This window comes from Ananas comosus, linkage group 17 (assembly GCF_001540865.1).
Source record: "Ananas comosus cultivar F153 linkage group 17, ASM154086v1, whole genome shotgun sequence".
Classification (NCBI taxonomy): domain Eukaryota; kingdom Viridiplantae; phylum Streptophyta; class Magnoliopsida; order Poales; family Bromeliaceae; genus Ananas; species Ananas comosus.
The window spans coordinates 4,319,444-4,345,544 of NC_033637.1; the positions used below are offsets into that span (position 1 = coordinate 4,319,444).

Consider the following 26,101-nt stretch of genomic DNA (forward strand, 5'->3'; position numbering starts at 1 on the left):
CCAAAATCGTAATTATTATTATTATTATTATGAGTGAGGCTACTATGCTATCGAAAGCACGGAGCCTTCCGTGCTTCCAGCTCGTTTTCGATGTTGCGACTTTCAAATCGTCGATCGACTCCGTTAAACTTGATCTAGAGTATTTGAAGTACCTAGAAAATAAATTTTATAATTTTACGATATCATTTGCCTAGTGAACGAAGGGGCTCAAAATCAACGGCTGAAAATAAAAATCTTACAAAATGTAATAATATGACATTAAAATTTTAAATCAAAGATATTGATCTTGTTTTATATAGTATAAAGAATTTTCTATCAAAATTTCACGTGATTTGGATATTTCTACACCGTTAAACTTGCAAACGGCTCACTAACGCAATTGAATTATTGATTTTGAGCCCATTTCGATCACTAGCAAATGATATCGAAAATAATAAAATTTATTTTCTATGTACTCCAAATAGTCTAAATCAAATTAACGGAGCCGATCGACGATTCGAAAGTCACAATATCGAAACGAGCTGGAAGCACGGAAGGCTCCGTGCTTTCGATAGTACATAGCCTCACTCTATATTATTATTATTATTATTATTATTTTTATTTTTTTTTTTTTTGGGTGAGATTTGATTTGGTACAAGGCGTACGTATAAATAGTGTTTGTTTACTCGGCTCCTGCTCCATCCCCTCTCCCCCACGCCCCGCGCCCTCGCCATGTGAGCTCCCCTCGGGAACAGCGAAGGATCTCCCATGGCGACTCCCCCACTTAGATCTCCTCCCCATCCCCCTCCTCGTCCCCCCTCATTCCCATCTCTCGTACGTCCCTCTCTCTCTCTCTCTCTCTCTCTCTCTCTCTCTCTCTCTAGGGCGAAATCGGATTCAAATTTGGGGGGCGATTCGATCTGATTTGGTCCCCTAATTAGGCCATTTGCGGCTGTAAAAATACCCAATCTTTCTAATCATCTTGCGGGTAGAAGAAGTGGATTTCGCGATTGCTCTTGATTTATCTGTATCTTAGGGTTTGTTTGTTTGTTTGATTTTTTTTTTTTCCCTTTTTTTGGGGTGGTATCCTTATCCTTGCCCCCAAATTTCCCGTGTTTCTTACTGAAGTTGCAAATTTTTACTACTATTCGTAATCTCTGGGTTAATCGGGCAATTTGCTAGTGCGAAAAGTTTCACCTTTTCGTTGATTTCTATTCGTTTTGTTGTTCTCATCTTTCTCACTTAGTCCCTTTTTATGTCTACATCTCATGGTGTTCTGCTAAAATTGCTAAGTTTTGCCACTTTTTTTTTTGATCCGCTGGGCTAATCGGGAAATTTGCAAACGTGAAAATTTTCACCTTTTTGTTGATTTTTATTGATTTTATTGTTCTTATCTCTTGTACCATTTTGTCCCTAAAGAGTCTTCTTTCGATGATCTTTTCGTAAATCTTGGGTTTTGTTTCTTCTCACTCTATGCAGTTGTAAAAAAAAATCAAAAATTTCGATAATTTTTACTTTATACTGTTATATACTTATACTCTCTTCTGTTGCTATCACTATGCAAATATATATATTTTTCCTTTCTGCAGTTAATAATAATAATAGAAGAATATAATCTTTCACCTCTTTCTCTTTAACTACATATATGTGTGTATCTACATGAATTTTGATGGCTCTAGCTAATATTTAGGCTTTCATTCTATTTTCCGACAATTAGGATGTTTGGCAAGAGAAATCACTGGATCATGTAGAAAGATGGGATGCGCTTCATCCATCCCGAAGCGATACAATGCAGGTAGGCGGCGGCGGAGGAAGAAACAGAGCATACTTAATGAGGTGGCCGTGTACGTGCCGGCCCTCTGGGTCCCGTTGGCCTCCGATGTCGTCCGCCCTCTCAGAGGACTTGTATCGCGGGATGTCTTAGACCGGCTCTCTGCACTCCGTGGCAGGATTGTGTCGTTGGCCGAAGAGAATTGTATGTAATGTTATGCTGTAAATGTGCTCTATTTGTTTGTCGATTCAATTTCATGTGTTTGATTTGTTATGTTTATTAAATCATGCGTCATTGATATTGTTCTTGTATACTTATTAGATCTTGCCACTGTGCCTACTGTTTCGGAGCTCCTGCATGCGCTTGAAGAGTACTTGCCTATTCTTCTTGGTTTGGCCAAAAAAGGTTTGATCTTTTTTTCACGTGCATTTTATGTACTTATTCCAAACGAGTATCTTGTAATTAGATGCATTGTTTTCATAGATAACCGTCTCGAAGCATTGGTAGAATTCAAATGGAAAAATTTAGGAGATGATCAAGTAAGAATCTGACCTCATTATTTCTTCGTCCATATGCTATTTTTTGTTCTTCATATATGTCGGATATTGTTGCACTAATAGATTGCTTCAAAAGCAGGAATGTTGTTTTTCCAGTGCTTGGTATGAAGTACTATCGGTTGTTCACATGATTGCAATGCTTTCATTGATGGAAGCAAACTTGATGCTGGTTCCAAGAAATGGTCAAGATGCATGTGAAATGAAAGTATCTGAAGGTCCGTGGTTTCCTCGTTGATGAAATTTGGGGCATTCGGTCCAAAAAATTAAGGGATCTGACTGAAATTACACATAATTTTTTCATTTTAGTTTTTTTTCCCTTGGAGGGAGCGTGTTTATAGGGGGTGGTCCATACATTTTTTACTACTAATTCTTAAAAGTTATTGGCTACTATTTTTGGGCAGATTCCAAGAAAGATGTCATTGATTTGTTGATCAAGGCATCAGGATGCTTGGATTATTGTGCTCATCACATAATTGTTCACATTCCTTCACAGATTAGGTATGCAATAGACATCTTTATGAGCTTTTTTGATGATTGATTTATCTTGGCAAATTATATGGGTTGCTGTGCTTCTGAACTGCAATATTATTAGTATGCTGGGGCCGTCTGTTTAAATGTGAGATGAATCTTCTTTCATGAATTATTAATTTCTAGGAAGAATTTACCAAACACCTTTCAAGAGGGCACGCTGGAAGCTGCTTCAATTCAGGCATTGGCACAGGTACTTCTTTCACTAAATAATTTTTGAGTGTCATTTATTGTCAACAATGAAATATTGTTTCAGTCTGGGTCGTTAGCCGTCTAGGTTGTTAATCCTAGATGGTTGTTTTTATGATGCAACATTTTTTTTTTTATAGACAACATTTTCTTCACATTACATTAAGTTGGGTACAAAGCAATGCTGTTCTCAAAAAAGTTGTTCAATTGTACAAATCTTTAAGGTGTGCCATCTAAGTTTTCACTCATGTGATTTAATGAATGCGTTAGTTAGAACATTGTGTCTAATTTCACATTACATAGTAACTTTTTCCTTTTCTATCCATCTCACAAACATTTTCGCCACTACTTTTCTTCAATATTCAATGCAGGGTGTAGAAATGCAGCTTGGGTTGGCTATTGAATCTGAAAAGGCCACCTTATCTGTAAAGAGGAGGTTGGCATGTGAGGAGGTCAGCTATTTTTCACAGGTCAGTGATTGAAAAGCCAAAGTTGAATGCTAAGGATGCTGCTATTGTGCATTTTCTTTGTTGATGAGGTTACTGTACATATTGAGTATTATTAATAAGGAATATGTATTCTTATTGCTCTTTAATTCCATAGTGGCCTTTTTTTGGTTGGTTAAAATAAGATCTGATCTATCCCTTATCTTAGTGATTAATCACTAACTATGACTGCTATTGTATATTCATACGATCACATCTTGGACTAATATCATCGTAGTTGGAAATATTAAACCTCTCAGATGCTAATTTTATCAAACTCAATCTGCATTCCCAAAAGAAATAGTAAAAAAAAAAATCTTCCCTACATGCACTCAAGAAGAAAGACAAATGGACTCTGGAGCACATTCTCAACAGATACAGCTGTTGGCCATGTTGTCAGAAAGATACACTTCTTGTTTATTGTCAATTTCCTTTTCTCTTCACCAGGCCCATTACTGCTTATCAGGATGCGACACCAGTGATGCGTACGGAAAGAAGCTTCTCTTGTTCATTAAATGGAAGTACTTAGAGGCAAAGGTGCCACAAATTACTCATGCCATGAACCAGATTTCTTGAAGCCTAGTTTGGGAACGCAATTTCTGAATGCAGAAACCCTGCTGGTTTGATGCGATAGAGCTCGAAAGAAAATCTAAAGCGCATTAGAGCTCTCCTCTTGCAATGCTATGATATAGTGCGGGAACCTGCACCATCATTTCATAGCATCGTAGGACCAAAGCTTTAAGTTTTTCCAAATTTTCTTTGGGATGGCAAGTATGAAATTGTTGTGTTTGGAGAATGGATTCCCAAACTAGGCCTGAGTCTCTTATTAAGGGTCTGTTTGGCCTGCCTGAGCTTCTGCACGAGTGCAGTTTACTTGAGCTGTTCAAGAAGCACTGGCGACTGTTTTAGTAAAATATCCTCAACTGCTTCTCGATACAGCAAAGCAGAAACTTGAAAATATTCTACTTTTTGGGTCTGCAGCAAAAGCTCCAAACTATAATTAGCCAAATCCTTGGCGACACTGACTATAATTGGTATATCTGACTATAATTGGTATATCTAATGCTCAAATATCCCATCAGGCTGCGGCATATTACTATCATGGTCTTGTTCTTGACAAGGGCAGTGAACCGAGCAATCACATCAGTGCAGTTTGCTGCCTTTGTGCTGCAGACGAACTCCTCATTGATAGCAAGAGGGCTTGCTTAAGTTTTTGCTTGGCTTCTCCGGTAACCAGGTTAGACATATTTATAGTTGGAGGCGCATACCAATTTTGATATGTGTTTACATGGTAACTCTGGAAATTTGTCACCTAATACATATGTAAATGGATGATGTTGCAGGCGTATTACGTGTAAAAATCCCTTTTTAGTTTATCAGATGTATTACACAATCTGAACCTTGGTTTTTGGGTGATTTTCTTTCTCACAGGGTACCTCCCGCATGGGGTGTTATGAAAAATTTGCATAAGAAAGTTCCTGATGTAGCACGCAAGAAGTTTCAGACATATTCATACCTTATCGAACAAGATAAGAATGCGTATGCCCCTCTATACTCTCGAGTTTCCATTACCTTTGATATTTCTCTTTCATTTCTCGAAAATAAAGAAATAGTAGAGGTATTATTTGCAACTCTCAATCTTACTCTTTTTCCCGAAAACTTCAGATACCCTTACCCTTCCTGTGTTGCATAGCGTGAATCTATTTGAAGCTTAGAATGTGACATTTAAGTACTTAACCCAACCTGAGGTTGCTGTTCTGGTTGCCAATTAGGAGTTCCCGTTAGTCATTAGAACTTAGTGCATGATAATCACACCATTTGTTAATAGTGGTATTTATAAAATGGTAAAAACATATGGAACTTATCTGAACTATGGACTATTTTCAATCGGCTAACCCAATCTTTCAAAATTTTAATTTTATTGCGGAACTCTTAATTTGTTTGATTTGAGTTAGCCAGCCAACCACACTTTTAACGTCAAAGATTAAGCTAATTACTTTATTAATATATAGCTGCGAGAATTGCATGAAGTATACTAACTAAACATGTAAAGTTAAACAATACATTCAAATTTTGAAGTGAAAATCAAAATGCTCTTGAATGCTCAAATCAAACAAATTGAAATTTTGGATAGTAAAATCAAATTTTGAAATATTGGGTTGCCAACTCAAAATGGCTCATAATTCAGATAAATTTTGTACGTCTCTACCTTACAAAATTTAACTTATTACGTGGTCACAGAATCCACTCTCTCTCTCTCTCTCTCTCTCATTTGCTGGTTTCTTTTCCTTTCTGTAGGCTACTCCATTCTTTACCCGACCTTCCAGAGTTCCCGCTGTCACTGAGATCCGACGCGTACGAGTTGCCACAAATCGATGCATCATGGGACAGTGAGGATTGCCAACCTCAGATTCAAAGCCTCAAGGAGCATCTCAAAGACGACGAAGATGAAATAGAAGCCGAACAATAATGCATAAACCTCGATACTTCATTCTAAATCCAGGCAACTTAAATATCTCCTCCTTTTAAGGCATGTTTTCGGTGTTTTGCTATTTGCCAGCGAAAGGGAATGATAAATGAACATTCAACTTTCTCATATAGTTAAAGATTTTTGAGTGGAAATTCGTAATGTCGAAGAACTACTTTTGTTTTGAACTCTTCAATGGAAAGTTTGTGGCAATTTGTTTAGATGGAAATCTCATATGGAGAAGGCTTTGTCCATGCAGATATTACATGTGCATGTAACAACATATCTTGTTTGCCAAACATTGATTGTTGCATATACAGCATGCCGGGTGTGAATTATGGCAGTACCAAACGAACCCTTGAAGGCGCAAAACTACACAAAAGCCACATATATCAGATTGTGTGTGAATTACACCACCTATTACAAATCAGATCAGTTGGGATCTTACTTATGGGCATTAAATGTAACGGGCTGAAAAATTCAGCTCGTGTAATACTGAATGCTAGCCGGCTCACAAACAATAAGTTAAAAAAATTAGAATATACATATATATATATATATATATATATATATATATATATATATATATATATATATATATATANTATATATATATATATATATATATAAGAAATAAATTCTTTAGATCTTATCTATTAGATTTTGATGTAATGGTTAAAATTTTACATACAAATGAGCCTTTTTATAATTGAATTGGACTTTATATTTAGATTAGGCTAAAAATCAAATAATAAAAATTTATATTTTATTAATATAATTATTTATTTCTATATATGAATGTAAAATATACAAATTATATAAATGTAAAATATATGTATTCGAGCTGTTATCAGAACCGAATACGAGCAAGCTGATCCTAGCTCGTATTCGGCTCGTTTATTAAATAAGCATTCAATTCCGAGTCAAGATGAGCTGGCTTGCGAACAGTGAACTGGATTGCCGCCCCTACCTACAATGCAAAAGAAACAGCAGGGTCTTTTTAAAATTTGTGTAAATTGCACTCCTAGTCCCTGATTTTTCAAATAGTTTTATTTTGGTCCTTAGAGCGCCACAGTGGAAATAAGCTGAACCGTAGGGGGCAGTTTGAAGTTTACCCTTGCTAATTTCATTAGCTTGCACGTGCATCGCACGTGTTTTAATGCTTAGTACAAATCGGGGTAACCCGGGTTGGTCCCGGACTCCCGGGGAGCCACAGAATAGTAGTCTTTTGAGATAACGTTAACGGGCCGTCGATTTTGGTGGGCCCATTTCATCGGACGGCCCAAATTTAATCCTTCCCCCTTAATTATTTTTATTCTTTTTATTGGCAAAAGTGTTCGGAGACCCCTCAACTATCGCTTTATGCTCTTGAATGCTCAACTTTAATTTTCTCTGTTTCGCAACCCTTTCAAACTTTCTTTTGAAATTTACTGATTAGTTAAATTAAAAATTTTATTCATATATATATATATATAATTTACTACAATTAGCAATAAATTTTATAAATATTTATATATATTTGGTTAAAATCACTTAATTTTTTTTAAAGACAAAACGTTAGAGCGTGTCCATCAGAAAACGAAAAAGTCAGGGGTTTTAATGCAACTTTCACTTTTTTTAACTCCGCTCGAGAAAAAGAAAAGAAAAAAGAAAAAGAAAAAGGGTACGCGCCTCTCCTTCCTCGTCGCGTGGGGGAGAAGACGACGAACGAGGTGCGAATAACTCGTCTTCGAAACCCTAACCCTAGAGATTACAAGATTCCTCGATCCCTTTCACAACTTTTTTTTTTTTTTTTTTTGATATTCTCTCCCTTCTCCTTTTGGTTCTGTTTCTGTGGTATCTGTTTGATCCGTGTACATGATAACATATATCTCTTTCGGTTTTTGATCCATAAAGTTGATCTAGTAATGGCCGCTTATAAGTGTTTGATTTGAAGCTTAAATTGGAGCTACATTTCGAGAGTAACTGTGGCCAAGAAATTTGTATGTGGTGATAATGTCGTGATCTACGAATTAGGGTTTAACGTGTCCATTTTCACTTGATTTCTCCTTATTTTGCTTACTATTTTTGTATGTATCCGTGCAAGATCTTAAATATACGTATTGCTCCTCAGAGATTGATGTTATTTATGAGCTTATTAATCCTCATAAACGTTTAAAAAGTAGTTACATCTATATCTAAATGACTATTGTATCCCTTTTAAATATGGCGCTTTTTCAAAAAAAACAATTGGGTAGAAAATTGCTCGAAGAAGGGGTGAAATATTTGAAAGGGTAAAGAGGTTTTTTTTTTTTGTTTTTTACTTTTCTTTTAAGTAGCTAATATGCAATTTAAAAGGTCAACTAGCGCCAGTAATAACAGAGGGATAAATATTTAAATTTTTAATTTTTGTGCGAATAATTATCCTCTCATTAGATAAGATTTAAAAAATAAATAAGTAAATGTACAATTTTGCGTATATGCTGCATTAGTTTTAGTTGTGTTTGGTTCTATCTGATTTATCAAACATTATTGATTTTCAAGTTGGTTTGCTACAGGTTGCATCCTATCCTCTTATTATTCCATGACTTTGTGAGATCTGAGAAGCTGTTTCAGTTTTTAAATGGGGGATTGCGCTGCTGTGCCATTATGTGCTCAGTATCAAATACAAAGGCTTACTTTCAATGATAATCGTTTCATACCCAGGAATGTGTCTATTAGACTGCTGAGAAGGTCAAAAACAGCAAACAAAGTTTTGTCTTGGTTCTTATGCAAATATCCTTCGGAAATTTTTAATCATTTGAAATTCATGGGCCATTTTATTTGTTCAGGAACTGCAATTTGAGAGAAGGTCAACTCATCTATGGGTTAAAATCATCAAAGGTACATGTGATGAAAATTCCTCTTCCTGCATCAAATGGACTTGGTTCTAGAAAAGAGCATTCCTTGAAGTGTCATTGCACTTGGTCATTCATGGACTCAGAGGGTGTAGTTCCGTTGAATTGGATGCTTGTTGATCAAACGCTTCTAACAGTTAGCATAATATTTACATACATGGCTGGTGTGATACCTCAAAGAAGGAACTTTCCAAGTTTTACAAGTAGCAGTAGAAGGAAATATAAAGATGCTGCAGATTCTACCAATTATGGTAGGTAAGAGTAGGATGCTAAAAGTTTTGCTGGTGCAAGTTTATAAATCTATTTGTCCTTCTTACTTGGCTAAAATTTGGGCTATATTCCAACGTGATTCAGTGGAAGTGATTCCTGGGGCGAAGTGAGAGCAAAACTCCTAGAAGCTTTGAAAGCACATGAACAGAATGGTGATTCAGATGATGTAGCAATCAAATTTGAGAACTGCAGCAAAAGTTATCCTTTGAATATGTTTGCTATAAATGAAGGCCCCAGGTTGCGACTCTTGTGGGCTGCTTTCCAACAACTGCAACAAGAGGCAAGCATTCTTTTCTATGTTTGTAGTGCTGGATTGTTTTTAGTTCTTTTAAATTTTCTCAGGTTTCTTCATGTAATGTAGCAAAAAAAATAACTTTGGAATGACTATGTTTTATTTTCTGACTAGTACGTAAGCGCTGGCTCCTTAGATTCTATTGCTCTTTGCTGTTGCCTTCTTCAATGTAGAGTTCCTTTTTATCCCGTTTATTTTTCACATTTTAGTTGTCTTTCATAACTGCAACTCATTCTGTGATTGCTGATACTAATAATTGAGGAATTATCTATTTCTTTGACTAGCTTAATATTCAAACCATTACCGTAGTGGTTGGTCACTATTTCTGCTAAAGTGTATTTCCAAACAAATATAGTGTAGCCTATGGAATCTTATACAAGTGACAGTAGACTGGAACGTCCACTTTTTATTGGTTTATGGACATCTCGGAAGGTTCTGTTAATTTTGGTGTAATCCCTTTCTTTAAGAACCTGTTTCCGATGAGTAGTTACTGTTGAGTTTGGTTATCAAAATCGTGTTCAAGCTGGTCAATAGAATTCATTCCGACCATCACCAAAAAACCCATAAAAGGACATTTTAGAAGGTAATCTAATTTAGTCTATACTATCTTTCTCCAGAACGACTCAGTGTTTGCTTCTTGTGCAAAATATATTATGCTGTTGTGTCTGCTCTGAAGATGCTATAACTAACTGCAGGTCATTAATATCTCACGAGCTGGAAGGGAAAATTGGATGGTAATTGTCACAGATGTTATAAAGGGGTCTATTGAGGCAATATACATAAAATGGCTTGAAGATGAGCTGAGGCTGAAAATTGGGGAGCCCAATACAGTATGGCAAAATTTCAGAATGTTCATTTTCTTTTCTCTGGTTGCTTTATTTTGTATTGAGATGTGCATTTCTGTCTCAGAAGTTACTTACTAGTACCATTGGGAAGTTGAAAGGAGATGATAGAATCTTACAGAACTTCAATAGATCAGGGAAGGGTGAACTATATTCAGACTTACTGTTCTTTCTCAGATTTGGGTCTCTCAGGTATGGTATTAAATATTTGTATATCTTACTACTATCTTTTTTTTTAATACTCCTTATTCTTTGTTTAGATAATCTGTTTTTCAGTTAGCTTAGAATTAGCTTGATACTACACTAATTTAGATTTGTAGAAATACTCATAAAAGTTGAGTTTCTTGTTTTGTGCTATAGGTGTTTTCAAGCTTTCACTCATCAGGATAACTGTTAAATATGTTGATCCTTTGATCGTTTTCATTCAAATCCGCTATACTCTTTGGACTTTTTTTTTTTCCTTGGAAGGTTCATTAAGGGGCTGTTTGGTTCGATTCTTCCGACTATATAATTATTATAAGAGGCGTAGAGAAGAATGTAGGGTCTTGTCGTACGTATGGATCCTGAACTCTACCTGTACCGTTTAAGGTTCTCATAAAATGTTTGGATATTGAAATTTATATGTACTGTTTAATTGTAATGTGCCAAATGGTCTATGTACTTTCTGGTTTGTTCTGCAGAATGGTACATAAACTTTTCCTTTTTTTTTTTTATTTGTCTCATGGCAGAAATGGTTGCTGTTATGATACTAAATTTCTGACTGAGAATGGAGTTATTATTTTGGAAGATCTGGTGATCTGGTTGGCAGATGTAACAGCCAGTTTTTATCTAGAGCTTGTCTCCATTGATGGTGACACACCTAGTGAGATAAGTGTTTTGGGCCTGTCTCTTTGTTCTCTCTCTACCAGATCGCTTCAAAGACTACGCAATGAGGTAAGTTGAGAAAGCTCAATATTTGTTCAATGGCAAACTTCACTTATCTATTCTTTCGAGCCGTCATATGGCAATTAAACTTCTTAAATATGTCTGTTTTAGTGACACTCCTATTGTGTTTCCATGGATTTCGTGGTCATATTCTACTGTACAATCAACCTGGTGCTTCCTAGTGGATGACATCTTTCATTCTTGTATACAATTATCAGGAAATGTGTGCTACTCTTCTAGAGCTGTCTGACATAGCAGTTCCAGTTGGGTAGCTTAGAATTAAGATAGGAGGTTATACCGCCTAAAATTGTTGTAAGATAGGAAGCATTTTTTAGGATTATATGCAACAATAAAAGTTTTGTTTGGCAACTTCTGCAAGAAAGGAGGGTTTATATGTGAAAAAGATTCAAAGCACTTGCCCATTTCTTTTGCTTACTGAAATTGATGGCAATTGAATTTTGGACATTTTTGCAAGGACTTGTGTCATTCTGCAATCGGTATGATGTTTTCACTAAACCTGTAAACTATGGGTATAGATACAAAATATTTTTATGCGCAGGCTGGCAATCAGGCCTTGGTAGCAGCCAATTGAATTAATCATCTCTAGAGTCTAGACTCGACTTATTTTTAATAGGTTTCTAGTCCAAGGTAATCTCCAGGCTGGTGTGGACAAGTTTAGAGGAAAATAGAGTAGATTACTTTCTCAATGACTTTATTTACAATCTATGCTAGTGTACTATGTATGGTTTCATTAAGTTGTAGCAGTATGCCAGTTCTACTGTTGATTACCTTTGATTAGGCATTTTCTGCATAGAAGAGATAGCATAACACCGGCGCGCATGAATAAACTCATGTAGGATTCATATCTAATTAAATAACTTCAGCAGGACAGTTAGGAAAAGTTTGTGGCCGGCTTTCTTGTTCTGATGCACAAGCATCTGCTCTCGAATCTTGATCTCCAGGTGGCACTGAACCGTTGGCTGCAGCAAAATTTTGAGTCAGTTGTTGCAATGTTTGACGACAGGTATGAATTGTATGTTCTCTCCAGGCAGCAAAGAGAGATGCCGGAGAATCATAAAAGGGCCATTTGGTGGAAAAGGTTTGCTTTTAGAAACTCTGAGGCGCCATCTGTTGAAAATTTTGTTCAGATCAGCCCATTTTCCTTGCCTGCTAAACGGACTAAGGAGTTGAGAGCCTTGACTGGATGGTATTGTCACACTCTTGTATAGTTTTTGCTACACATAAAAAATTGGTCTATAAGTATCTCTTTTAGCTTGTGCTATTATCTGAATACTTGCGAATTCTATATGTAAGGCTTCTATGAAAACGAAAAACAAAAAATTAGCGTTTCTTTGATCTAAAAAAAGGTTATGTTTTTAAATTAGTCAGTAACAGCAAAAACAAAGAAGTCTGCCCTAAGCGCCTTCAAGATTTTGAGGGAAACGAGATCACGATGTCAAACTCTTGACCTTTGTTTTGCTACAAGTTGTGTTTCCGGAGTTGTATCAGAAACTTTGAATATCTGCTGAACTAATTTAACCATAGTAGAATTTGTCGCTTAATCTAAAACTAATAATGGATGTCTAGAAAATCATTAAAAAAAGTGGTATTCTTGGTTGTGCTTGTAGGAGGTATTACTTCAGCTTGGTTTTGGAGTTCTCGGATATCACAATGCCTTTCCTTAGAGCTGTTTGCACCAAGATCAGCAATGCGGTGTCCTTCTTCCTTGTCTGTATGATTGGGAGATCAGTCGGACTTATTTTTACCGGAATTAGGCAATCCCTTGGCTGGAGGTAAGAAAATGTTGTTTTCTTTCTTTCTTTCTTTTGTTATTACCTTCTCTACAATTTTTCTATATCATTTGGAATAGTTCTTGAAGATGATGCACGCTTCTTTTTAACAAAGGAGTTCCTATTAATGGTTATTCCTGTTGTTCCAAGAGTTTTGAACAAGATACAAGAGGGAAATGAAAGTTTTGATGAAAATCTTTTGCTGTAAATTCTGTTTTTTTTTTCTTTGTTTTTTCATCTTCCTGATTGAGGTTCAGAGTGTTCATTGTCGCATTTGAACGCAACTGACATTTATCATTTCGACACAAAATCTGTTCTTATGATGATGCTTTTATTGTGAAATACTTCAATTCTGAATTACTAGTTCGATTGAGCATTTCATATTATCAGCCCAAAACTATGTGAGGTTTTTGCTTGGAGTAACCGTCTCTCATTATCATTCTTTCCAGTTATCTGGAGATAAAACCTGTTATATTACCTGCCTGTTAATGGCTTGGAAGAAAAATACTTGGACCTTCAGAAAACATATAGTTTTAAGGCATTTTGTATGTCCTAAATGTTTCATGAAACCGTAAATATGTGTATTAACCTTTCATACGGCGAGAAACTCCGAACCGCATCAAGCTTTTGTGTGTTTAGAAACCCCTTTTTTTTATAGTTTTATTTCAAAGTTATTTGCTCTTGTTGATGCTTTTATACAGTGGTGCTGTTTGAGTAGAGTTAGATTATAAGTATGCTTATATTGTTTAAAATAAAATCTGCCAATATTTTTGAGCATCCCGTTTGGATTGGATACAAGAGGGAAATAAGGTCGGGGATAAGGTCTTATCCCCTTTTGTACCTAAACGCGAATGCTAAGGGAACTACTTGTTCCCGCCCTTAGCGGAATGGATTCCCACTAAGGGTGGGAACAAGTAGGTGGAATAGGGATGGGAACAAGCAGTTTCCACCCCTATTTTTTAATAAATTTTAAAAATTTATAATTTGTAATTTTAAAATTAAAGTTTATAATTTTAAATTCTAAATTTTAAATTGTAAATTTTAATTTTATATTTTATATTTTTCAAAATTTAAATTTTGATATTTTATATTTTTTAAATTTAAATTTGATCTTAAATTTTAAAACTTAAAATTTTAAAATTTTGAAATTTAAAATTTAAAATTTGGGAGTTTAATTTTAAATTTTAATTTCAGATTTGAAAATTTAAAAGTTAAAATTTTAAATTTAAAGATAAAAATTTAAAATTTAAAAATTCAAATTCAAATATAATAAGAGTGATAATATTATTTTTCTATTTCTAACTACTCACTTCTTCTTATAACGCAAAATTAGTTTAGTTCTCGCTTATACCTAAACTTGTATTTATTTCTGAAATAAGTCGTTCTTATTTATATCTGAATTTCTTATTTATATCTGAACCAAACGAAGCCTAGCTTTGTTTGTCTTCCGAATATGTGCCTATAATAAAATGCTTGTTTGAAATACCTACTACTTAGGTATCATTATTATCTAGTAATTTTATTATCGTTTTCTAGGTGGAAATTTTTGCAGTTGTCAAATATTAGTTATAGTTTATTCTTTGTGGTTATTGGACTTAATTATACTATAGTGTACTATACTATATGTTAGTGTTTTTTTTGTTTTTCTAAGACACCATTAAACTTTTTTTTTCTTTCTTTTTCAGTTCCTCGACCACAAACAATGAATTTATAATTTTAGACAAACACTACCATTTCTCTTAGAAAACATAAATAGCAGAACATATATTCAACCTATTAATAAAAAATGCATAGAAATAGCTTAAAAATTAGTTGTAAATATTTTCACAGAAGCTTTTAATGAATTAATTTTCTATCTAATTAGCGTCTCTTACTAAAATGGTTAGATTCTATCTAAAATAGTAGATTTGTTGACACTAGTAAAGAGAGATTGGCGAAAAAAAAAGAAGATAAATTAGTAATATTTTTTTAAAAAAAAATAGTACAAGGTAGCAAGTGAAAACAAATCTAAAGTATTATGTATAGATCAATGAGCAAATAAAAGTTCAACTATGTTTTTGAGAACAAAAGTAAGTACAATAGTGTGGTAGAGGGTAATTAAGCCTCATTATTATACTTATTATTATTATTATTTACTTTTTTAATTCTTTACGAACTCTTGAGTATTAAGCAATAATAAGTAACTTGGTTGGGAACTTGGTTTATAGTCTCCATCCACCAATTAATGCATTGTCTATGAACAAATAAATGAATTTCGTTGAGTAAGAAGCTAATGCATCCAAAATAGTTCCCACAAAAATTTAATTTAATGCGGGAGTTAGCATTAATGAGCCGAGTTTTTTCTTCTTCTTTTTTTCCCCAAACATTTATAGAGTCCACACTACTAGTATGAAAATGGAACTAATAAGAGTAAAGAGAACTTAAATTAGAATATATATATATATATATATATATATATATATAGAGAGAGAGAGAGAGAGAGAGAGAGAGAGAGAGAGAGAGAGAGAGAGAGAGAACTAGGTTACTATACTATCGGTAGCACGGAGCGCTACGTACTACCAAGTTATTTTCGATGATGCGGCTTCCAAATCGACGATCGGCTCCGTTAGACTTGATCTACACTATTGAAAGTATTTAGAAACTAAATTTCATAATTTTTCGATATCATTTACCTATCAAACAAGTAGTCTAAAATTGAACGGCTGAAAATAAAAATCTCATGAAAAATAATGATAAAAGATTTAAATTCAAGATCAGATATACTGAACTTACTCTAAATAGTGAAAAAAAATTTCTATAAAATTTTCATCGCATTTTGATTATTTTACACCGTTAAACTCACAAACACATCACATCGGCCATTAAAATTGTCAATTTTGAGATCTTTTGATCACTAGTCAAATGATGTCGAAAGAATCTGAAATTTAGTTTCCAAATACTTTCAATAGTGTAGATCAAGTCTAACGGAGCCGATCGTCGATTTGGAAACCGCATCATCGAAAACAACTTGGTAGCACAGAGCGCTCCGTGCTACCGATAGCATAGTAGCCGGACTATATATATATATATATATATATATATATATATATATTCTACTAATTGCTGATAGAGAAATATTTGGTGCAGTTGTCCCCACAAATCAAAAACTCTCAAACAAATTACAGATTCAGTAACATGAACATGAAACTAAACATGAAAAATAAATAAATATGAATAAAACTGCAGATATTCATCGCTGTGAGTTGAGTTCCTCGGTAATGTGCAGAAAGTTTTTACCCACTAAAATAATAAAAAAGTTCTCTCTTTTATCCCCGGTGTTCAAAAAATTTGCACCTTTCTACCAATGCGATTATTTGATCATTTCAGGGTTGCATAGTTAGATGTAATTATCAATACAGTATAGTTCGAGATTTATACAGTCAAAAATACAACAATTATAATTATATAGATTTTATTTGGCTGGATGTAATAGAAAATGCGATAACTATAACGCGGTTGACAAGTACAATTATAAAATTTTATACTTTATATATGGAACGGAGAGATTATTTTTTATATAGAAAGAAAATTATTTTCTATTGGAAAGATTCTACAGAGGTAAGCTTCTTTTATTTAATGTTACTTTTATTACTGCAGCTGGAACTGTAGTCAATTTTAGCATAATTTTAATTACTGTATTTGAATCTCCTCGTACAGTTTCAACAACAAAAAATGAAGTTAAATGCATAAAATCAGATAGTAAATTTAATTTGCATACAGTTATAATTAGTTTACAATTGTAACTACATGTAATCAAATAATCTCCTAGTGCGCACTAAATTTGTGCATATCACATTACCCATTGAGTTCGATAATAAAACTTATTTATTTATTTATTTACTTATTATTGGAAAAACAGGATTGGTCAAGAACACAGTGCCCAATAAGAAGAAGACACGTACGCAGGTCGTACGAGAAATGTACAACCGTTAATGCAAAGGATCCTCTGCCACGATGGCCGGTGTGGGCTGGTGGGGGCAATTAATGAGAGCGTCAGGGGCATTTAAGGCAGTGGAGATGTGTCACTTGCAGAGGGGCATTTTCGGAAGAAAATTTACTCCTATTTTTAGAACAGATTCTCAGTTGTTGGTTCGCGTTGACCCTTTCGCTGTCCCGGGCGGGAATGGAATTACGCTTCCAGCGGGGATTCATTAAAGCCCCGAGTTCTTGTGGAAACTTCGAAATTGCCCCTCCCCTTCTTCTTCTCCTATGATCTATAATTCTTTTTATTTTATTTTTATTTTTTTGCCTGAATATTACTAAGACACTGCGTACCAAGAATTAAAGTATCCATAGACATAGACAGTATCCATCGTGTCGTATCGTGCCAGCAAAATATCGATACGATATACTTTTTGTGCTGATAGTACAACTCAAAATTATCTATTTTTAAAATTAATAAGACTTATTTTGGTATTGAAGTCTATCTAACGCGAGTTGAGAAAAAATATATAGGGATATATTTCTGCGTTCTACGATGGAACCGCAGAAAATATATCATAACCGACTAACCGCAATAAATAGAATGCAATATTACGTACAAAAATAAATAAGGTATTTTTCCGTCGTCGTTTCTCATCGCAGGTAACGTAATTTTTCTGTAATCCCAAATAAAGCCTAAGTAATTTTCACAATAAAGTTCAAAAAAATTGATAAAAATATATAATAAATAATTTACATATTTTGCATCTAAGAAAAATAAATATTTAATGTCATTACGTGTCGGCACACATATATTTTTTATATGACCGACACGCATCGGTACGGTCCGACACGTACCATGCCATACTATGCCGACAAGTTTTCGGCACGATTCCGTGTCACAACACTTAAATTCTTATTGTGTACGAAACCGAAAACTCTATATAGAGATTTATGTTATTATATTAAATTTTTTAACATGATAAATTCTTTATATGATATAGTGGTGGAACAGAGTACTACTATGAAAAGTTTATTGTATATATTTTGAACTAAAATTGTAACTCGAATAGCTAGAAATTTTTTTTTTCTTCGTAATAGTACTAAATTGAAAGCTCTTATGAAATTTTTAACTTCTAGAATATAAAATAAAACTTTTAATCATCATATTACTCTTTAATTCAAAGCATGGAGTGCTACTGGAGTATATGTAATAGGTAAAAACGTACTAAATTTATAAACGCTGTCGACGATATTGATTTGATTATTTAATTTTTTAAAATTTTAATTTTACTATCTAACATTTCAATTTATTTGATTTGAATTATTTAACGGCATATTAACTTTAATATTTAAATGTATTATTTATTTTACAGGTGTAGCTAGTATATATTTATATGATTATTGTAAATATAAATTTGTTAAAGTAAGTAATTAATCTAAATTTGGATGTCAACATAACATTGGCTGAACTCAAATCAAAAAAATAGAACGGACTGATAGTAAAAGCAAAATTTTAAAAGCCTGGGTAACCAAATTAAAATAGTTTATTATTCAGATAAGTTATTTATATTTTTACCTATAAAATATAAAAAAAAAGCTAGAACACTTTGCTTTCGAAAGTATAAAAGTTTTCGTACTTTCAAATTATTTTTGATGATGAGACTTTCAATTCAGCGATTGGTCGTGTCAGACATAATCTATAATATTGAAACTATTTAGAAACCAGATTTTATAATTTTTTTTTATTTCGTTTTCTTACTGAACGAGTAACCTCAAAATAAACAGGTGAAAATAAAAATCTTAAAAAATAATAATAAAATTCAAAATAAATTATATCTCTTTACACTAATTATATCTCTTTACAATATTTCAAAATATATTACATTAAATTTAAATTTTTAAAGCATAAGTTTAAATTCAATATCAAACACTTATATAATATTGGCTAGTATACTATCGGTAGCACGGAGGCCTTACCAAGTTGTTTTCAATGATGTGACTTTCAAATTGACAATCGGTTCCGTTAGACTTGATCTGCACTATTAAAAGTATTTGGAAACTAAATTTTATAATTTTTCGATATCATTTGGCTAGTGATCAAAATATCTCAAAATTAACAATTTTAATGGCCAATGTGATGCGTTTGTGAATTAACGGTGTAAAACAATTCAAATCTAATAATTTTTTTTTCACTATTTAAAATAAGATTAGTATATCTGATTTTAAATTTAAATTTTTTTTATCATTTTTTATGAGATTTTTATTTTCAGTCATTCATTTTTAGACTACTCGTTTGATAGGTAAATAATGTCGAAAATTATGAAATTTAGTTTCTAAATATTTTCAAAAGTGTAGATCAAGTTTAACGGAACCGATCGTCGATTTGGAAACTATTTCATTGAAAAAAACTTGGTAGCACAGAAGTCTCCGTACTACCAATAATATACCAGCCTAACTATATATATATATATATATATAGAGTGAGGCTACTATGCTATCGGAAGCACGGAGCCTTCCGTGCTTCCAGCTCGTTTTCGATGTTGCGACTTTCGAATCGTCGATCGGCACTTTCGAATCGTCGATCGGCTCCGTTAAATTTTATATATATATATATATATATATATATATATATAATTGAGCTAGAATATTTTTAGAAGCACCAACGCTTTGGTGCTTCTAAATTTCTAGCCCTTGAATCTACTCCTTAATTACTAATACTCATTGGATCAAACACTATTCCCCCTACCACTATCTACCACCATCATCTCAACTCTGCATCTCTCAATCTAATAGTTAAAAACTCGAAAGCACCACTCCGTAAGTGCTTTTGAGAGTATTCTAGCTCAACTCTGTGTGTGTAATGCAGAATAATTTTGGGTTCGGTTTGGATCGAATACAATCAAAATTTATACCCAAATTTAAATTCAAATTCGTTGAGGGATGTCTGTATGGACGGACCGACGTTGCTGTCGGCGAAGAATCCTGTGGTGCTGCTGCTGGAGCAGCAGAAAGCACAGTGGCAATTCTGCAAAAAGACGGCAACTCCGGCCCCCTTTTCCAACTCTCTGCTGTCTGCTCTCCCCGCTTACGCAACTGTCCGCCACTCGGCCGACGACGTCTCTCCCCTCTCCCAGCCAGCACCACTACACACCGAAGACGCAGGGGACACTGCACAAGTACAACTGCACGGCACTATTTTCTTTTTTCTTAAAAAAAAAAAAAACAAAAAAACAAAAAACACTTCCGAGCCCGAAAACGACGGTCGCGCGCGCGGAAGTGCGACCGGAAACTCCACTTCCGCGTAACTCGATCGATGCCGAACTGATGGGCTGCGTCCTCAGCACCGCCGCCGACCGCCGCCGCGGCCCCTCCGCCTCCGCCGCCGCCGGAGCAGCCGCCGATCGCCGGCTCAGCCCGGGGACGCTCCGGCCGTCGCCGGCCGACGCCGGCGGGTGGCCGGCGTGGCTCGTCGCCGTCGCCGGCGACGCGCTCCGCGGGTGGGCCCCGCGCCGCGCCGACTCCTTCCAGAAGCTCGCCAAGGTTCTAGAACCCTCCGCCTCTTATAATTCCTCTCTCTCTCTCTCTCCTCCTAAGTCGTCTCCTCTCTCTAATCCTCGGAAGCTTGTTTTTTGAATGCACCAACGTGCATCTTCTTCTTCTTCTTCGGTGGTTTTCTTTTTTTTTCTTTTTTTTCTTTTTTTCTTTTGATCAGAAGTTTTTGTTCCATTGTGTGAAACAATAATTCTTTCGCATTATTTGATATGATATTAAAATAAGTGGTTTCGAGTTCGAATTACGTCGTGTTCCTAACTTTATTTTACATCCTTTTATTTACTTTATATTGATATTTAGGGCTTACTTCTGAATATAAATTTGAAATATTATTTTTTAAAATATTATTTGGTTATTAGAGAACAAGTTATTTTTATTTATTTTTGAGATAGATATAACTTGTGTGATAGTTAGGAATTAATTTAATTTTGTGTTTGGACGAGAATCGAGATATTTAGAGAAATAAAAAAAAATTAAGTTTGGTTGAGTGGGTTGGAATAGTAAAAATAAGAGTAATTATGGTCGAAAATAAAAATAATTTATCTAAATAATACACATCTTAGTATTAGTAAAATAATATTTTAATAAATTAATAAATAAATAAATTAAAATTATTATATGAGATGACGAAGATTACAAAAATAACTGTATAAACTTTGATGATAACAATCTTTCATTTCATTTAACAATTTTCAGGAGCTTATTTTATATTCGGTCCTTAATCGCTTCGTTGGTAAAATACGTTTTTTATTTTAATAGATTAATCACTAAGCCTATCTTGTGATTATTAAAAAAATATCGAGTAAATTATATTTTTGGTCCTCATAGTTCTTGATGCATTTTAGTCATCGAACTTTAATTAGTTATAATAATTTTTGGCTCGAACTATAAGCCATATGATACATTAATTCTCAAAAATTCTAAATTATTGCAATCAAGTCCCACAATCCTATTTTTTAAATTAATATTGATTAATTACTAATATCGAAGTAAGGCATTGTTACATCATCAAATAGAATATTGTTATCATTAAGAAATTTTGAGAACAAAAATGCTATATATCTCATAGTTCTAGTAAATTGCAATTAATTAAAATTTGAGGACTAAAGTATCACATATTTCATAGTTCGAGTCAGAAATTATAGCGAATTAAACTTCGAGAACTAAATGTCACGCGCCTCATAGTTTGAGAACCAAAAGTGCAATTTACCCAAAAGTATTCTTACAAGTTGTAATTAACTAACAAATACCTGCACTAAGGTCTTATCTGGATGCATAAATATTTTATTTTGTATATATTTTTCTAATTTATTATAAAAGTTTATAGTATTTGCTAGATGATAAGTACGATCACATTCTAGGATGATGTAACCTATTAAATTATGAATATTTAAAAATTTTTAAAGATTAAACGAAATTTCATGTCGAATTATTAAATTATCATTGAATAACTTATTTCCCTTCCATCAGTATGCATGGCATGGTTTATCTGATTTTTATTATTCACAAAGTGTAGAGAGTTTTTACAGTGCATCGTTTCTTATTATATCGATCTTTTACGTAACAATGTCGACGTTCCGAGTGTTTGATGTTTTGCTCCTGTGAATGTGCATGCATGCATAGATTGGGACCGGGACGTACAGTAACGTGTACAAGGCGCGGGAGGTGGGGAGCGGCAGGGTGGTGGCGCTGAAGAAGGTGCGGTGCGAGGCCGCGGAGGCGGAGAGCGTGCGCTTCATGGCGCGGGAGATCGCCGCTCTCCGTCGGGTGGGCTCCCACCCGAATGTGGTGCGCCTCGAGGGGATCGTGGTGTCGCGCGTCTCGCACTCGCTCTACCTCGTCTTCGAGTACATGGAGCATGACCTCGCCGGCCTCGCCGCCACCCCCGCTGTCGCCTTCTCCGAGCCCCAGGTGATCAGTGGGTCTCACACTCTCTCTCTCTTTCAATCTACATATCACTGGGGCAAGAACACCATTGATCGAACACCTCGTGAACATTGTTAGAATTTTTTACATCCATCTTATCAACTATATGCTGTTTTGAAATAGGCCCCTCAATTTTATTATTTCGATTATGTTAACGATTTCGTTCAATTACTGATTTGCTAGCATACGTCATGCGCGAGAACTTTGATTGATTCATGCACGCACAATGTAATTTGGCAGGTGAAGTGCTACATGAGGCAGCTGCTCTCGGGGATGGCACACTGCCACGCCCGCGGAGTCCTGCACCGCGACGTCAAGTGCTCCAACCTCCTCCTCAACAACGAGGGGGTGCTCAAGATTGCCGACTTCGGCCTCGCCGCCACGTTCGACCCGCGCCGCCCGCGGCCGATGACCAGCCGGGTGGTCACGCTGTGGTACCGCGCGCCAGAGCTCCTCCTTGGCGCTACGCACTATGGTGTCGGCGTCGACCTCTGGAGTGCCGGGTGCATCCTTGCCGAGCTGCTCGCCGGCAAGCCCATCTTGCCTGGCCGCACCGAGGTGCTTCTCTCTCTCTTCATTTTTTTTTCAACTCAACTTGCATTACTAGTAGTATCTGAATTTTAAGTCTAGTTTTACTTTGAACTTAATTTTAAGATGACATTTTAAGGCGAACATTTAGTCACCGTCCTCCTAAATCGATCTTCTTGGTAACATTGTAATAAAAAAAAGGGTCCTAAGTCCCCTTTATTTCGTGCGGACACGGTTTATCTGATATATACGGAGTGTTAAGACTGATTCTGAGCTATTTCCTACCATATCAATCTTTTGGATAGCATAGGCAATAATTTTTCTCGAATATTTTGTAGCATGAACTGAAACCTTTCAAAATTTTGTGATGTTAACTATCGAGCTCAGTTTTTTTCGTGCCAAAGTGAAACAAGAATTTAAGGTCAATAATAGTACAATTTCCCCTGTTTTTCTCCATCAGTTCTTACTGAGTTGCCGATTTTCCATGCATGGTCTTTTCAATTTTGATTTCATTTACAGTTTAAACAAGCTCATTGTTCTAAAAGCTCAAACTTCTGTACAATGCGCAACTACCTTAAACTTTACTCCCTATGTGGGAGGGGATTTGAGTGCAAACTCATTTTGCGGACTCAAAATTGTATGAAAACTTAGGATCATGAAATGATCTTATGATTTCGTACTCTGATATCATATAAAATAAATCATCCAGGTTGAGCAGTTGCATAGAATCTTCAAGCTATGCGGGTCCCCGTCAGAGAAGTACTGGAAGAAGTCGAAGCTGCCGCACGCGACCATCGTCAAGCCGCAGCAGCCCTACAAATGCTGCATCGCGGAAACCTTTAAAGATTTTCCTCAGTCTTCTATTTCCCTCATCAAGAAGCTTCTCTCAATCGACCCCTCAGAGCGCGGTACAGCCGCCGATGCCCTCAACTGCGAAGTGAGCACACTCCATTTGAATCTTTTCTTCCTTATTCTTGAAGATATTAACATGGCTTTTTTGTCATAACTGTCGCTGAAGTTTTGACCTTTATTTCATCCTCGTGTTCATAGATTTAATCATAACAGTTTACTTTTTGAAGTTGTCTTAACCTTTTCCTTGTTTTATTACGAACTCTTGGGTTGTAATTGAAAGGCCGATTTGAAATCAAACGAAATTTCAGGGCCTAGTACTTTTCAATTGAAACTTTAAACACAAAATTGAAATCAAGGTCAAAACTTCAAGGATTAAATTTGTAATAGTATTATATATCCAATCAAAATTAAATGCCTCCTTTCATGTTTGATTCTCAATTCTTTTAGTTCTTTACGACAATGCCTTATGCCTGCGAGCCATCGAGCTTGCCGCGGTATCCGCCCAGCAAGGAGATGGATGCAAGACTACGGGAAGAGAAGGCGAGAAGGTAAATTTGCACCTTAGTCTCTGAACTTATAGCTAAGTTTTGCTTAAGCCATCAACAATCAACAATTGTATTTGGAATATTCGACTCCAATGCTCCTTAACAATCCTTTTGTCACCTATCTCGGCGGGACTAATGGAAATGCCAATGTGATTATCTTATATTCCACTCGGAAGCGAAGTTTTTCCTCTTGCAAAATGCGAACATGTTTTTGGGACCAATTGTTTGATTGTAAGCGAGATTATGGGTGGAACACTGCTTCCAAATATGTTGTAGATGATAGTTATATTGATTTTCCTCTTAATATGTCCCGCTAATGTAATTGACATGGACTATGGTCTATGCGTAAATCAAAAGGTTGAGGATTAGAAGGGCAAATAAGCAGTGTGCAGGAATCAACTTGTGAGTTTTACTTGTGAAATATCCATCATTTCGAGTTATGATGATTCTGAATTTGTCTGGAGTATGCAGGCAAAGAAGGATGGACGGCAAAGGAAATGTCGAAGCTGCAAAAAGGTCGCGAATGCATAATCAACGAAGCAGAGCAATCCCGGCCCCAGAAGCGAATGCCGAGCTACAAGTTAACTTGAATGTATGTGTTCTAAACCATTTATACCATTCAACTCTCATTCATACCAAACTTTTGCTATTCAATTTTAGGACTAAATAACTCTTCGCTAAATTTAAGGATCGAGGGAAGATAACCTTTGTTATCTCTTTAGTCGCGGAAACCAAATTCTGATAATGAGAAGCATGTGAAGTACTGTATACTAAATAGGCTCTGTATCAGAACAAAGGTAAAAGTTTGAAATGAGAATCATATCAAAATTTTGAAACAATGAATACCTGAGTGTTCACTGTAATCAAACTTAATTGATCATAGAATTACGGTGAAAAATAGATGAATTCCATTCAAGCAATAGAGTGTAATAAAAGCACAAAGAGTATAATTCGCGAACACGACAATGAACTTAGATGATCAATAATATATCATTATCGAATTACCGAAACACTTACATATCTTTCTACTTGTAATGTTGTTTTAAACTTAGCAGAGGCACAGGCTGATGGCTCGAGTTAGCGCGGCGAGCAAGAGCGAGAAGTTCCCGCCGCCCCACCAGGACGGTGCAGTCGGTTCCGATGATCCGTACAAAGCGCGGCTCTCTTTCATCGCCGTCGATCGGTCTTTTGCTTCGTCGATCTTTCAAACGAAGGAAGAGCCTGTCGGCTTGTCGCCAACTTCTTCAGAAAGTGCTTCTAGGAAAAGCCATGCAGCAAGGAAGAGTGCAGGTAGAGGTTGGCCTCTGTCAGCTGCTAAGCCATCTTCAATAGGGATACTTACGGAGTTTGGAGAAAATTAGCAAAATTAGTGGGAGTAAAGGGAAAGAATCTAAGATATACCAAGGGGGGGAAATGAGAAATTTCTAGTGTTTGAGATGCTTTTATGTTAATTTCCTGGTGCAAAATATGTACAGCTAAACCAGTGTTTTACCTATATACATTATAAATCTTGTGATTATCATCTTTGAGAAAGAAAAGAAGAGAGAACAAAAAGGAGAAAATTTAGTAGAATTTTTGAGTTGTCGATGAATTTTCCCCTTTGATAGTGTTAGATCAAATGCATTGACCCCCCTCGACTAAGGCTTATTTAGAAATAGAGCCCTCAGCTATTTTTATTTTGATTGAAATTTCCTCAACTTTTAATTTTTTTTATTAGTTAAGTTAAAATAAATTTAATGATTCTATTAGTTATTTACTAAAAGTG

General features: G+C 35.2%; 3 protein-coding genes across 10 annotated transcripts; all 3 read left to right on the forward strand.

Annotated features, from left to right (window-relative positions):
- On the forward strand, nucleotides 688-6,236 carry LOC109722764. Of its 3 annotated transcripts, none has more exons than XM_020250893.1 (12): nucleotides 688-813; nucleotides 1,697-1,954; nucleotides 2,072-2,155; nucleotides 2,234-2,289; nucleotides 2,387-2,522; nucleotides 2,709-2,805; nucleotides 2,962-3,028; nucleotides 3,396-3,494; nucleotides 3,957-4,046; nucleotides 4,592-4,746; nucleotides 4,941-5,048; nucleotides 5,808-6,236. In XM_020250893.1, exons 2-12 carry the CDS (start codon nucleotides 1,735-1,737, stop codon nucleotides 5,977-5,979), a joined length of 1,284 nt encoding a protein of 427 aa, XP_020106482.1. In that variant the 5' UTR covers nucleotides 688-813; nucleotides 1,697-1,734; the 3' UTR covers nucleotides 5,980-6,236. The 3 variants fall into 3 exon arrangements, with proteins under 3 accessions (XP_020106482.1, XP_020106484.1, XP_020106483.1); XM_020250894.1 differs by lacking the exon at nucleotides 688-813 and adding an exon at nucleotides 1,305-1,323; XM_020250895.1 differs by lacking the exon at nucleotides 3,957-4,046.
- On the forward strand, nucleotides 7,580-17,259 carry LOC109723468. 6 transcript variants are annotated; one of them, XM_020251837.1, is made up of 10 exons: nucleotides 7,580-7,688; nucleotides 8,514-8,688; nucleotides 8,787-9,107; nucleotides 9,207-9,402; nucleotides 10,110-10,244; nucleotides 10,324-10,448; nucleotides 10,985-11,189; nucleotides 12,143-12,387; nucleotides 12,809-12,973; nucleotides 16,869-17,259. In XM_020251837.1, the coding sequence occupies exons 2-10, from the start codon at nucleotides 8,579-8,581 to the stop codon at nucleotides 16,894-16,896; spliced, it is 1,530 nt and encodes a 509-aa protein (XP_020107426.1). In that variant the 5' UTR covers nucleotides 7,580-7,688; nucleotides 8,514-8,578; the 3' UTR covers nucleotides 16,897-17,259. The 6 variants fall into 6 exon arrangements, with proteins under 6 accessions (XP_020107426.1, XP_020107428.1, XP_020107429.1 ...); XM_020251839.1 differs by having other exon boundaries at nucleotides 10,327-10,448; XM_020251840.1 differs by lacking the exon at nucleotides 16,869-17,259 and adding an exon at nucleotides 13,051-13,346.
- Nucleotides 19,864-25,908, forward strand: LOC109723527 (probable serine/threonine-protein kinase At1g54610). Its single transcript, XM_020251939.1, has 7 exons — nucleotides 19,864-20,473; nucleotides 22,109-22,396; nucleotides 22,652-22,969; nucleotides 23,649-23,876; nucleotides 24,239-24,339; nucleotides 24,808-24,928; nucleotides 25,392-25,908. Exons 1-7 carry the CDS (start codon nucleotides 19,874-19,876, stop codon nucleotides 25,695-25,697), a joined length of 1,962 nt encoding a protein of 653 aa, XP_020107528.1. The 5' UTR covers nucleotides 19,864-19,873; the 3' UTR covers nucleotides 25,698-25,908.